General features: G+C 37.1%; 1 protein-coding gene across 1 annotated transcript in view; it reads right to left on the reverse strand.

Annotated features, from left to right (window-relative positions):
- The window catches only part of LOC114290428 (protein ROLLING AND ERECT LEAF 2), a 54323-nt gene that overhangs the window by 12669 nt on the left and 26837 nt on the right, over positions 1-14817 (reverse strand). The window contains exon 3 of the mRNA XM_028234336.2: positions 6160-6383. Within this exon, the coding sequence (XP_028090137.2) occupies positions 6160-6383 (224 nt within the window). The remainder of the gene's footprint in view (positions 1-6159; positions 6384-14817) is intronic.

A 14817-nucleotide genomic window follows, 5' to 3' on the forward strand; every position in this document is an offset into this window, starting at 1 on the left:
CAAGGGGCATGAGTGTGGGCACTGCGCAATCCTCCTAGGTTTGAGGTTTGGGACACACATCTGTTAATGCCTCGTGTTCTACTATCTTAGGGTGTTGTCCTAAACTGAATGGGCAATCGAGGTGCCACCAAAGCCTCTTGTGCCAATTCATGGACATGCACTTGGGTTCGGCCATGCTCATGGGCATCCTGTGGCCAAAGGCAAGCAGCTCGAGGGCAACACTGCTACTCATGGGAATCTTTGGAAGGCATGCAGCTCTACCATCACCTTGGGCTCTTTGTGCTTGGCTAGTAGGAAGGTTTAATGCTATTGGTGGGCTAGGGACTAACATTGCCTACTTGTTCGGTGCCTTTAGGCGCACAATGGCCCTTAGTGGCCAATAGCATACAAGCATGCACGAGGAGTGTGTTGTAGGAGTACAATTGACCTCAATGTTGTGCAGGGTAAAGGAGGGCCTCGTGGCTATTCGAGAAGTGCAACATGGCCCCAACATGCAATGGAAACTTGATGGCTAGGTTAGGGGCCTACGCTAGCACATAGTTAGGCAACATCAGGTAGCTTAGCTGTGAGCAACTCCTCCGAAGGACATTAAGGCGTACGGTTGTACGGCAAGAGGCGCCTTGGCAACATTGGACCCTTCAGTGGGCCGAGCGCCTTGCTCATATACGAGCTTGGTGCAGTGAAGCAATCGATTAGCCATATGGACGTGCAAGTTTGGACAAGCATGTCTTCAAGTGGTATTTGATGTGCGGGACTTCCTTCAGGGTAAGCCTACTCATGTCAAGACGGGTGAAGATTTAACACTCATAAATCCCTCCACAATCTAAATACAAACACAATAAAAGTGTTCTTAGTGGGGGTTAGCTTGGGTACCATATCCAATAAAGAGAGTTGGGCCTGTTTGTGCTATGTTTTTTATTTCTTGTTTATTTTTACCATCATTATTTTCAGCCAACTACAGAATATAATACACATCTAACATTTTCTTCTAAATATTAACACCATAGTCAAAAGATGACACTAATATGGCTCATCAAACATAACTTCGACTCTATTTGTTATGCTCACTAACATTCTTCTCCTAAAAGGTGCAAGAAAATATTCTCATATAGACCCCCATCAAACGGGGACTAAACTGGGTGTAAACATGTACCTTATTTATTTATTTATTTATTTTTGATAAATAATAAAATTTATTAAAAAAGCATCAAGATGATGCAAAGAAAACAATAGCCAAAAGAGAAAAACAAAAGTCGCCTAACCAATTGCATCATCCAAAAAATCTAAGAAAGTAAACAAATCCGGATCAACTTTACATGCCAACCAACTATACAAAGTAACTAAGAACTGGTCCTCCAACCACCACACTGAATGCTCAATTCCTTGGAAAATTCTCTTGCTCCTTTCCAGCCAAACCAACCACATCAAACAAAAAGGCACTAACGACCACACCTGTCGCCGATGCCACCCAACCCGAGCCCCCCTCCAACTCCACAACATGTCCACAACCCCCTTTGGCTGCACCCACATAATCCCAAAAAGAGAACAAGCCAGGCCCCAAAGTCGCGAAGCAACAGAACAATGGAGAAATAAATGATCAACTGACTCCGCATCAACACAACACAAACAACAGTGGTTTACTAGCACATGCCCTCGAGGAACCAGATAATCAATTGTAAGATTTCGGCCTAAGGCAGCCGTCCATAAAAAGAAAACCACCTTAGAAGAAACTCGAGGTACAGGAATACTCGAGGTACCTTATTTATTTATTTTTAACTCAAAAGACTAGTAAGACATCAATCTACATTAGAAACGATGACTACATATATCACAAAACTCATAGCCGTGTTCAAAATCATCAAGTGGCAATCATGGTTATTTGTTCTTCCACAACAATGTTGTGACTAAGGAGTTATATTATGTCATTGAAACCCTAATCCTCCATAAGTCAGGGTTAGACAAGGCGAGCTTCACTTTGTTTTTTACACCTAAAGCCACTCTGGAAGCTTGAGCCAACAACCAAATGTTAGCCCACTCAACCGGACTGTAGTAAGAAGCATCTAACTTCAGCAAAATTACAAGTAAATCCAGCCACTAACACAATCCTACAACCATGCAATATGCTATTCAAAGGTAATTCAACCATACATGAACATCGACCAACAAATCAGCAAGACATCCACGAAATCAATACTCTTACAACACCAAAATACCTCATCAATGACAAAATAACTTCTTAAAGCTGCTGTCCAGAACAAAATACGTAAAGAAAAGCACAACCACCATAGAAAAAGCATACAAGAACCATCGAAAATGCATTAAAAAAAACTCATCTATCAACAACTAGCAATTAGGAATCAAACATAAACATCAGAGGACTCAAATGCAATATCTAGAATTAGTCTAAGCAACCCAGAACAGACTGTCAACGTAACCACGTCAAACCTGATAACTGAACATTAGGTTTTGGTTTATTAAAAGACTTCAAAACTCACAACTCATTCAACTAGAGATACATGCCATTACAATGAAGCCAAGCACATTGATGGGCTCACATGATGTCCATACAGACCAGCTGGTGCACTGTGATAAACAATCTGAGTTTAGCACAGCATATTCTGCATCATTCAGGTTGATAGAAAGAAAAAGGATGGAAAGGAAACAAAATAGTAGAAAAAAGGAGGGAAAAAAAAAAACTACAAGCTAGGCTTAGGTTATCACTCTGATTCCACATAGACACCAACTTTCAAGAAGAAAGGGGTGTGATGGAAAATTTTAACACTACAAATTTGACTCTTCAGGTATAAACTGATGATTAGAAGACATTAACAATGAAAGAGGGCATAAACAATATACACAATAATACAATAGATGTGTTATCAACTAAAAAAACTTTGAAAAATATCCTCCCACCTAACATTATCATGTGAGATAGTATGGCTTATTTTTGGGCGTTATGAATCTATGATGTGAACCTTACCACACAATCATGTGAGACAACAAAGGTCTAAAAAAGTGTTTGGAGGTAATTAAGCAAAGAAAAATAAAATTCTATCTTGCTAATCTAAGGGTTTATAAAGGTGCAAGAAATTGATGTGTTTGGGGGTTCAAGAAAGCAGAGAAAGAAATAAACTTTGTTCCTGCTATGAACGATACCAGTGAAACAGTAACTTTGACTGACCCAGTTTTGGAGAGATATAGTTGAATGATTGAAGAAGGAAAGGGAGTTAGGCCATCTGAGAGAGGACTATTGATGTCAGAAGAGAAGAAAAACCAGAGGTATCAAGGAGTTTTGAACCTTATAAAGAGCCAACGATTAAACAAAACAAGAAGAAAGTAGAGCAAAATTTAGGAATCACTGCTAGGGTTATTTAAGCGCCATAGCTAGTGTTTGAATTGTATCACACAATGCCAACAATCTCATAACCTGTTTTCTATTGTAAATCTAGAAAATTACCTTGCTACAAACTTCCAAGGACTCCTAACTGTTCACGTGATTCTATGACTCAAAATTATAAACAAACTTTGACTTATAAAATGATGTAAACTGGCTGAAATCATATATAAATACCCAATGACACAATTTTACCTAAATTGTGATCCATGGACTGTAAATCCAGCCCATGTCGATCTTGGGGGGGGGTGAAAAAACAGCATGTCCTTGGCTCCAAAACTTAAGATGATATAAATAAACACTAAACCTGCAGCATAAGAACTTGAAGAAACCATAAACATAGCCAAACTTAAAACACACACACACACACAGGTATGAGAGTGAGAGGTCTCAAGTGGGCCATCTTAGAAAAGTGTATCGATTATGATAATGTTGCTTTTTTGAGCTTATTCTTTCTTGAGACTCATATGGACTGCATCAACATTCTGTTACAACACTAACCACTAACTCTGTTCCTCTCTCTAGAATCTTCTCTCCCTTTCTCTCTCTAGCTTCTTCCTCTTTCTTCTAGAATTTTCTAAGTTTTTGAAGCTCGGGCTACCGCCATTGATGGAGATTTCCAGCATCTTCAAGTCAGTGAGAAACCGATTGTATAGGTCAGTGGAGAGCATCTATATATAGGGATGGGTCCTCCTTAGAGGTGCTCACGGACCCAACCGATCCAGTAAATCTAACCAACCCAACCTAATCCACCCATTTTTAAGCGGTTTCAATAGTATAGGAAAACAAATGAAAATGGAGATTTTTAAAATCCGCCTATGTTCGGATGGATGGCAGATGAGAGGTCACCCGACCCGATCTGATCCACCAACCCCCCTAAGGAAAAAAATGTTATGTTTTTATGCTTTGTATGTGAAAAAAATGACATGGTTCGGTTGTTCACCGATTCAAGTGGTAAAAAAATGACATTATTTAATAATAATATTAGTTACTTATGAAATATAAAAGTTTGGCCTTTTATTTTAATTATAAAAAATGAAGAATAAAAAATCATGGACTTGAATAAGGCCCAAAATAGTAAAAAATTACTCTAAAATAGTTCAAAATAAAGTAGAAAAGAGTGAAGCCAAAGGCACCAGATCAATCCGCATCCACCGCCAACCCGCACATTTTGCTAAATCTGCATCCGCTAAGTAAGTGGATGGATGTGGATTATTTTGTTCAATCCGCCTAAATTCAAATGGATGGCGGATGGAAGGCCACCCGACCCAACCCAATCTGCGAGCACCCCTCCTTATGTATATATGTGTGTGAGTCGAACAAAATTTGTGAAAACTAAGAAAGTGTGTGAGTGAGCAAGTCAGGGCTCAATCTTATGTCTAGTTAATAGTGTGGTGTAAGTAATGTAAATTAAGTGTCCAGCAAGATGGTGTGCATATGTGATGTAAGTACTTGAGTATAAAAGGATGGCCATTTTAATCCGATCCGCGGGGGCCAGCCCAAACCCGCCCCAGAATGGGGCAGATTTTGCTCAACCCTATGTGGGCGGGGGGTAGATTATATTTTGGTCACTCACAACGGGAGTGGAGCAGGGATGAGTATCGCCTCCCCTGATCTAAACTCGACCTGATATAATTAATAATATATATACAAATAAATAATATATATGTATATATAATATAATTAGATATAAGAAAGGAATATTAAAAGTCTGTGGTTTTATTTAAATATAAATAAATAATAATCCTAAAAGTCTCACTGTTTATATATATGGAAACAAGAGAAATTATTTAGTGTGTTAAGGATTTAAATGGTTCTCAATTTTTTTGACTATCCAAAATGTGGTCAGATATCCACGGGTATTGTGTATCTGCGCGGGAGGGGATGGGGTTGAAAAATTCCACCCGTAGCGGGGGCGGGGGCGGGGTATGACAAACCCGCCCCAAACCCGCCCCATGGCCATGTAAGGAAATAAGTAGTGTGTTAGTCACTTCTTGGTCTCGTGTTATAGTTTGTCCTATATACTTGTTATGTATCCTTACATGTGCACAAGCGTGAGAAGTCATCAAGTGTATGGTTGTGTACTAGTGTACAAGTGTCTTCTGTACTTGAGCGTTATTAATAAAAACTTGTATTTTTTGGGTGCCAAACTCAACACATTCAACACCTCCTAGCACACCCTGTAATTTTTCTATTCATAGAATACTGTTTTCTGTATTCAAACATTGTGTTCTTCTAGATTCCTCTTACAAGAGAATTTCCAGACTTGTCAATGTTTTTATTGTACTTTCATTAAATATTTCCTCCATTAGTAACAAGGACAACCAAACTAACTAAAGGCTGAAATTGTCTATATTTGCACACACAACAACAACAACACAGAACATCACATAATGCCAATTTAACTAATGGACTGACGAGGAAGGAAAAGGTGAAGAAAGAATTGAAGAATTTTGAGATTTTAGATTTTATAGGAATCATATCCATATTAGAATATAAACAAGATTTAAATATTGTATTGTTTTATTTTTGGTAACGTTTAAATTAGGATGTTTTGGATGCCTATAAGTAAACCATTGTGTAACAGGTTTAGAAGACTGATATTGAATTGAGTGAGTTTTCAATATTGAGAACAAAGAATTTTGGGTTTTTTTAATTTTCTTTTGGTGTGGCCTTTCTATCCTTTTCTTTTGCCGGCCGTCTGGCATCATCGACAATACAGAATACCAAGGCAAACATAACTACAAAATTCACACTTTACATACCTGAGAATCAATTCATTCAGTCGGGGCCGCAACTCTTCATCTCTTAACTTGTTTATCCTTTTTGATATTGCATCAACCGTTGAGACAGCAACCTTAATTTTCAGGAGCAACTTTTCAATTGAATTGTAAGTAGCATCAATCTTGCTGGACTCCACACCTCTATCGTCTAATTTCTTTAACTTTTTCTGCTCTTTAGCATAAATTCCTCGGAGTCTTTCTTCATCCTAAAACCACAAATGAATTAGATAAGGAATTTACACAAAACTGGAGTAGAATATAAAAATGTTAACAAACAACACAATTTTAAAGTGAATGGCATTTCAATGGATTAACACATCAGCATTCCCCTTCAATCCAAAATGAATGGCATTTCAAACAACACAACTTTAAAGTGCCTAATTAAGACCATCTCTCTCTTTTTTTCTCTACACTCAAGTTATTGATGAGAGTTGCAATATACTTCAGTTTATAAATAATTTGTTTTTAAGATGATAAATATATATATATATATAACCAAGCATATGCATACTGTACAGAACATGTGGATACCACTAGAGAACATATGCATACTATACCCAAACAGCTTGCAAAAGTTTGATGGGCTTCAGCATTAAAGATAAGTTGAAAGACAAAAATGCCCTGCAGTTTAATTAATTCAAGGGAACCATATCAACTCCCTCCTAAATCTACCTGCAGGTTTGTTTTGCTACACAATCCACATTAGGCACAAGTGTTCTTGAAATTTTTAATGGAGATAGCATCCCCACCAAAATAAATACTATCCCTGACAAGACAATATATTCATTTCAATAAAATAAGCTTTCTTTGGAAGCTACTCTCTATATGTGAATGTCTAACAAAAATATGCAAAAAGGACATACTTGGCAATTAAGAATATTCTTTGGACTACGATTACAAATAGTAAGAAATACTTTCTATTGTTGGCCTCTTCAAACTTTCCGTGACCAAGGGCTTGGCATGGTGGTGTTATATGGTCTTGGATAGAACTTAACCCCAAAAGCTAGCTCTTGAAGTGAGGGTGCCCTCACGCTTATATGATTAACATTACTTTAGTAGCCAAACGATGTGGGACTTCACACCCTCCCTCACACTCAACGTGCTCACTCAGCGGCACCTACGGCGTGTAGGCTACGGACACGCACCCTACCCATCCTTGGTACTTCGGCTCTGATACCATGCTACATGGTATTGTGTAGAACTCAACCCTAAAGCTAGCTCTTGAGGTGAGGGTGCCCTCACACTTATATGCTTAACATTACTTTAGTAGCCAAGCAATGTGGGACTTCACTTCACAAGTGGATCATGGAAGAGGCACTCCTTTACCAGGCATGCTACCTGCGTTCAAGTCTTACCACTACGAGTTTAGCTTCCCTTGTTCTATTCCCCTCCTATCAATTGTAAGGGGAAAAAAAACTTTCCATGAGTAGGATTGTATCAGGAAATTTTTAAAAACTGGACCAGTCGGTTGACACGTCGACCGGTCTAGGCTCTAGTCTGGATGAACCCTTAAACCCGCTTTAGTTTGAAAACCTGCTTATTTTTGTTAAAACAATGAAACCAGTAGTCAATGAAGCACGGACACGGACACGGGACACGACACGAACACGGGGATACGCAAATTTTAAAAAAATAGGGGACACGACACGTTGGGAACACATTTAATATATATAATTTTTTTATTTATTATATGTCTAAAATAAAATAAAAAATCATTAATTTTTATACAATTACAATAATAATAAAATTAATAAACATATTTTTAAAAAAAATTAATAAAAAATGAGTGTTTTTAAATAAAAATAATTTATTTTATGAATTTTAGGTTTAACAAAATAAAGATAAAAAAAAAAGAAAAAAGAAAAAAAAAGAGTGAAGGAAATAAAAGAGGAGAGAGAGAGAGAGAGAAATGGGTGAAATAAAAAAAGAGGGGAAAGTGAATCAGCAAAAGAGGGAAGTGAAATCAGAGAGAGAGAGAACAGGAGAAGGAGAAGAAGATGGAGACAGAAGACGAAGAGGACGAGGCAAAGAAGAAGAGAGCAGACAAATACCTCAGCTTCTTCATTGATCTGAACAGGTTAGGCTCGTCTCTTCTCCTCCCCCTATCTCTTTCTCTGTCTCTTTCTCTGTCTCTGTCTGTCTCCTCTCATCTCCTCCCTCGATCTCTGTCTTCTCTCCTCCCTTGATCTCTTTCTCTGTCTCCTCTTCTCCCTCGATCTCTCTCTCTTTCAGTTAGGGCTTCGATCCACCTCAAGCGTGTCCGGAAAGTGTCACAGTGTGTCCATGGCATCTCCGACTGCAAAAATTCAAAAAAAAAAAAGAGAGGGAACAATATCATTTTAACTGGTGATGATGAAGCAGAGTTAGCAGCCCTCAAAGAGAAACTCGCAAAAGAATTTCAAATTAAGGATCTGGGAGCCCTCAAGTATTTCCTCGGAATGGAATTTGCAAGATCCAAGGAAGGTATATTCGTTAATCAGAGAAAATATGTTCTTGATCTCCTTGGAGAAACAGGTATGCTTGGTGTAAGATGGTGGAGACTCCGATCGAGCCTAACTTGAAGTTACAAGCTGCTAAGGCTGAAGAAGTCAAAGAGAGGGAACAATATCAGCGACTTGTAGGGAAATTGATTTACTTGTCTCATACGCGGCCTAATATTGCCTTTGCAGTCAACATGGTAAGTCAGTTCATGCACTCACCAGGGGCAGAGCACTTTAAGGCCGTTTATAAGATCTTAAGATATCTGAAAGGAACTCCAGGGAGAGGCTTACTGTTCAAGAAACATGGACATCTTCAAGTTGAAGTATACACAGATGCAGATTGGGCAGGAAGTGTTACAGACAGGAGATCAACATCCGGATACTGCTCCTTTGTAGGTGGGAACCTAGTTACATGGCGGAGTAAAAAACAGAATGTGGTAGCTAGAAGTAGTGCAGAAGCAGAGTTCAGAGCTGTTGCCCATGGAATCTGTGAAGTAATATGGATTAAAAGAATTCTTGAAGAATTAAAGCTTTCTCACCCGACTCCTATGAAGGTCTATTGTGACAACAAAGCAGCTATATCCATAGCTCATAATCCAGTTCTACATGATCGCTCAAAACATATAGAAGTGGATAAACATTTCATCAAGGAAAAAATCAATGCTGGCATAATATGTATGACCTACCTTCCAACAGGTGAACAATTAGCTGATGTGCTAACGAAGGGACTACACAAGAAGCAATTTGATAAGCTGACTAGCAAGCTGGCTATGGAAGATATCTTCAAACCAGCTTGAGGGGGAGTGCTGGAAATTTGGTTATTATTGCCTTGATTTAGTCAATATTCTAGGATCTATTTTTTCCTATGTAAATATGGAAAGTAAAGGCTGTATAGAATCAGGAAAAATAGGAAAGTAGAAGCTGTCAAATATTAGCTTTAATTAGTTTCCTTTTCTGTTGTAATTGCTCTCTTTATAAGAGAGAATCATGTTCTCATTCTTTAAGTGATTAAAAATATATTCCTTCCTCATATTTTCTGAGTGTTTTAATTATTATTTTTTCATTAGACACATTGGAAGACACGTTAAGGACACGATACCACAGGCCATATTTGGCATTTAATATAACTTTTTCATGAGATGCTTGATCTTCTATTTTTCTATTATAAACCCTATAATTCATTTGAGAGAGGCAGAGAGCATATCTCCTTTAAAAATAACAGTAGTCCCTCTCATCTTGAAAGTGTTCCTATCAACAACTTCCATTTTATGTTGGTTACATGGAATTTTTGGTGCAGAATTTTGGTAAAAGTTAACACCATATATTACTTCTTGAACAAAATAGTGAGAATTTATGTATTTTTTAATGGATGACCTATTCAATATTGAATTTAAATACCTTTGACATTTGTCATGTAATGTTTTATGATTGAAAAAACAGTATTTTGTATGTTGTTTAAATTGAGTGATTATATTCATGTTCAATTATTGTTAGTTTTTCACAAAATATATTTTTATTTGCTAATTTTAATCCACAAACAATAAAAATAAGGAAGCCTTTCTAGCAAGGATAGCTGATCCATGAAGAACGCAACACGAGGTTGCTTGCTCTCCCCACAATAAGGAAGAGGAGAGAATGGTGTTGTCATTTATCAGACATGGGCATTTCAGGTCGAATCCACCAACGTTGGACTGAACACTAATTTATCACTTTGCCACTCGACAGTCCAATTGGTCCAACTACTTGGATGAGAAAAGGTCTGCATCAGGAAGGAAAAGGCTAAGAAAAGAACAAAAACAAAAGTAAAAATTAAACAGTCTTGAAGGGAAATTGTCACGTCCCAAGCTCCGTGACAACGTCGCACACTCATTTAAGTGAGCATGCAAGGCTAAGAGTCCAACACATAACTAACAATGTAAAATACTCCAATCAAATCCTTAATTATCATAATACTAAAATCCATAAAAAAAAATTGATTATTCTTATCATATGAAATTATCCACCAAGTCCACTAATAAAATCCATTAACAAAACAAATAATCCAAGTACTTAAATCATAGTCCTACTCTCGGCACTCCCATATGTAAAAAAAATCCCGCGCAGCTCTACTCTTCAAAATCTGAAAAAAATAAAATAAGGGTAAGCTAGACAGCCTAGTAAATAACCAACCATCACTGCCAGCTGGATCAAGTATAAAAAAAATAAATAAATAAATCGATAATCAATAAATATAAATTTTTCTACAGTTCAATAAATGAACAATTATTTTGTAAGATGGTTTCATAACTAAAAATAAACAATGTACAATACATTTTAAATGAAAAGCCAACAAGATAATTCAAAGTAATTCATTGTTCAAATCGATGGTTCGATATTCAGATGGTTCAATGATTTGATTCACAAAACCCAAGTCTTATTGACTACGGTCACATAGCCCGTGACAAGGCCCAGAACCACACATAGGCCGGTGGTAAAGCCCCAAAAGAAACTAGTTTCTGTGCCAATAAATAACCCCCATTGGCTAGGGTCCAAATCATAGTCAAACTAGAGTGATGTTCAAAATTCACACAATACACAAATTTTAAATAAAACATTCGATATTTTCAGAATAAACGTTTAGTATAATTTTCAGAATAGTTTCACCGAATATTCAAATAATTTTCATAATAATATTCGATGTTGTTTTATACTTGACCCATATTTTATTTTAAGAGAACAGGAAAGCTACGAATAAATATTTATGATTTTAAACGATTCGATAGGATTAAAAATAAACCAACAGTGATAGAGGGTTACTTACCTCAAACAGCTAAAATAATATTTCCCAAGCTAATCTCAAATTACCAAGATCCACCTCAATCTCACAAACCTAATAAAATATTATACCACATAAACAATTATTATTGATCACCATGATGCATCTATCATTCTTTTCTTTATAATGTACTAATCTAATCCTATAGTCTACAAGTAAATTCCAAAACCCCAAAATCAAGGTTTTAAAAGCGGCCGCAACCGTTACGTAACGCCGTTACGTAACGGTTTTGGCATTTACCGCCACCCGTTACGGCCGCTTTTGCAGTGTGATTGAGATTCATAGGTGTGTCGGCCGTAGCGGTTGCCATGGCGGTCGTAACGATGTCGTAACGGCCTGTTTCGTACCGTTACGTAACGGTTTCAAACTGTTTCTTTCGAAAAAACACACAAAAAAAAGCTAAAAATAGGGGAAGAGGGATAGAGAGAAGAGGGAAGATAAAGAGAGAAAATGGAGGAGCAAGAGATAGAGAGAGAGAAGAGGGAAGATGAAGAACATGTTATTGATTTGTTGAAACTATAAGACCTATGCTATTCTATTCAGCTGCTATCACTAAACCATTTTGTTTGTGTGTGTCTATCTATATATTGTTTGAAAATAATAATAATAATAATAATAATAATAATAAGTGTGGTCATTATCTATTTAGTTTGGTTAAAATATGTATATATATATGTAGGCTCTTATTTATTCTCTTACTTTTGTCATTGTTTATCTTATATATAATAGTTAGTAATTGATTTTTTGTATAATATAAAGTTATTAATTATTAAAATAAAATGTAAAAAACTCAGTTTATAATGATTTAAAAATATGAAATATATTGGATTATACTTAAAAATTTACAAAAATTGATCAATATTTAATTTTAACACAATAAATATGATCATGGAAAAAAAATATGCGTATCGGTAAATTTTTTTCAAATTGTGCGAAGAATAAAAAAATTCACGGTTCCAGTTACTGCAACCGTTACACTACGGCCTTTACACCCCGCAACCGCAACCGCGTCACCGCCACCGTTACGGCGACCGCAACCGCTTTTCAGAACCTTGCCCAAAATACATACACCCAATCAACATACAAGATACTATGTCTAAAGAAATAGTTAGGAGTACCATAAAAACAAATCTTACCTCCAAGAGATGATTAGATCAAAGTCACCAATCTATAAATCTTCTTTCTTTTCTTTACTTCTTCTTCTTCTCTCTCTTTTTTTTTTTTTTTTTTTTTCCTATTGCTAGATCTGCCGCAGCAGCCACAACAACATCACTACCTCTATTTGTTTGTGCTTCTATGTTTCCAAGACCTAAAGCCCAAGTGGGCCTATAACCCAATCTTCCAAAATTACAAACTTAACCATCTAAGTAATAAAAATTTAAAAAAAAAAACACCTCATAACTAATTCATTGATGTTACTAAAATGACCCATATAAATTAATTTAATTACTACTTTATCCAAAAATAATTCTACACATAAAAATTTGGATTTTACATTCTTCCCCACTTAAAAGAAATTTTGTCCTCGAAATTTGACATACCTGGAGTCTCAAAAAGTTGGGGATACTTTTGTCTCATTTCATCCCCAAGTTCCCAAGTAGCTTCTCTTTCCGAGTGATTACTCCATTGAACCTTAACATAGTGAATGACTCGACGCCTCAAAACCTGCTCCTTCCTATCAGCAATTCGTATAGGGTGTTCCTCATATGTCAAATCCTCCTTAAACTGCAACGGTGCATGATCAATCACATGACTAGGATCCGGTATATACTTCCTTAACATTGAGACATGAAAAACATTATGAACTCCAACTAGTGAAGGTGGTAGGGCAAGTCTGTAAGCTACCTCACCAATTCGATCTAAAACCTCAAATGGCCCAACAAATCTAGGACTCAATTTACCACAAACACCAAACCTCATTACTCCTTTCATAGGAGACACCTTAAGGAATACATGGTCTCCAACCCCAAACACCAAATCACGTCTCCTGTTATCTGCATAACTTTTCTGTCTACTCTGTGCCGTGCGAAGTCGCTCTCTAATAAGATTGATCTTGTCCACTGTTTGTTGCACAATCTCAGGCCCTAACAACTTCCTTTCACCCACATCATCCCAACAAATAGGTAATCTACACTTTCGTCCATATAAAGCCTCATATGGTGCCATCTGAATGCTCGCATGATAACTGTTATTATAAGAGAATTCCACTAAGGCCAAATGCTCATCCCAAGAACCTCCAAGATCGATAACACAAGCCCTCAACATGTCTTCCAAGGTTTGAATAGTTCTCTCTGACTGTCCATCAGTTTGAGGATGAAAGGCAGTGCTAAAATTCAAACTAGTGCCCAAAAATGTATGCAAACTCATCCAAAACATAGATACAAATCTGCTATCTCTATCAGACACTATAGTCACCGGAATACCATGCAACTTCACAATCTCCTTGATATACAATTTTGCAAACTTCTCTAAGGAGAACCCTACCTTAAACGCTAGAAAGTGAGCGGATTTGGTCAATCGATCAACGATAACCCAAATAGCATTGTTACCACCTTGGGTCCTAGGAAACCCTGTCACAAAATCCATGGTAATATGTTCCCACTTCCATTCGGGAATAGGAAGAGGTTGTAACTTACCTGCAGGTCTCTGATGTTTAACTTTCACTTGTTGACATACCAAACATTGAGCAACATACTGAGCAATTTCCCTCTTCATATTATTCCACCAAAAGTTCCTCTTCAAGTCTTTATACATTTTAGTGCTTCCTGGATGTACAATATATCCTGAACTGTGAGCTTCTCTTAGGATTTCTCTCTTGAGCTCTAAATCATTAGGCACACACAACCTCTCTCCAAATCTCAAGGTTCCATCTTTATGCATACAAAATTCCATCTGTAGCCCTATTTCCATTTTAGCCTTAAGTTTTTGCAACTGAGAGTCTCTTCCTTGAGCATCTTTAATTCTATCAATCAATGTGGGTTGAACCCTAAGGTTTGCCAACTGCACTCCATGGTTGTGCCATCTAATCTCAATATTCAACCTCTGTAAGTCCTCCAAGATATTCTTTTGGTCAGTGATCAAGGTAGCCAAATTACTCGGGGTCTTTCTACTCAAGGCATCCGCCACTGCATTAGCTTTTCCTGGATGATAATTGATAGTCAACTCATAGTCCTTTAATAGCTCCAACCATCTCCTTTGCCTCTTATTCAATTCTTTTTGAGTGAAAATATACTTCAAACTTTTATGATCAGTGAATATCTCACATTTCACCCCATACAGGTAGTGCCTCTAGATTTTCAATACAAACACCACGGCAGCCAACTCCAAATCATGCGTAGGATAATT

The sequence above is a fragment of the Camellia sinensis genome, chromosome 1, assembly GCF_055761805.1.
Source record: "Camellia sinensis isolate YWXY chromosome 1, ASM5576180v1, whole genome shotgun sequence".
In the NCBI taxonomy this organism is placed as follows: Eukaryota; Viridiplantae; Streptophyta; class Magnoliopsida; order Ericales; family Theaceae; genus Camellia; species Camellia sinensis.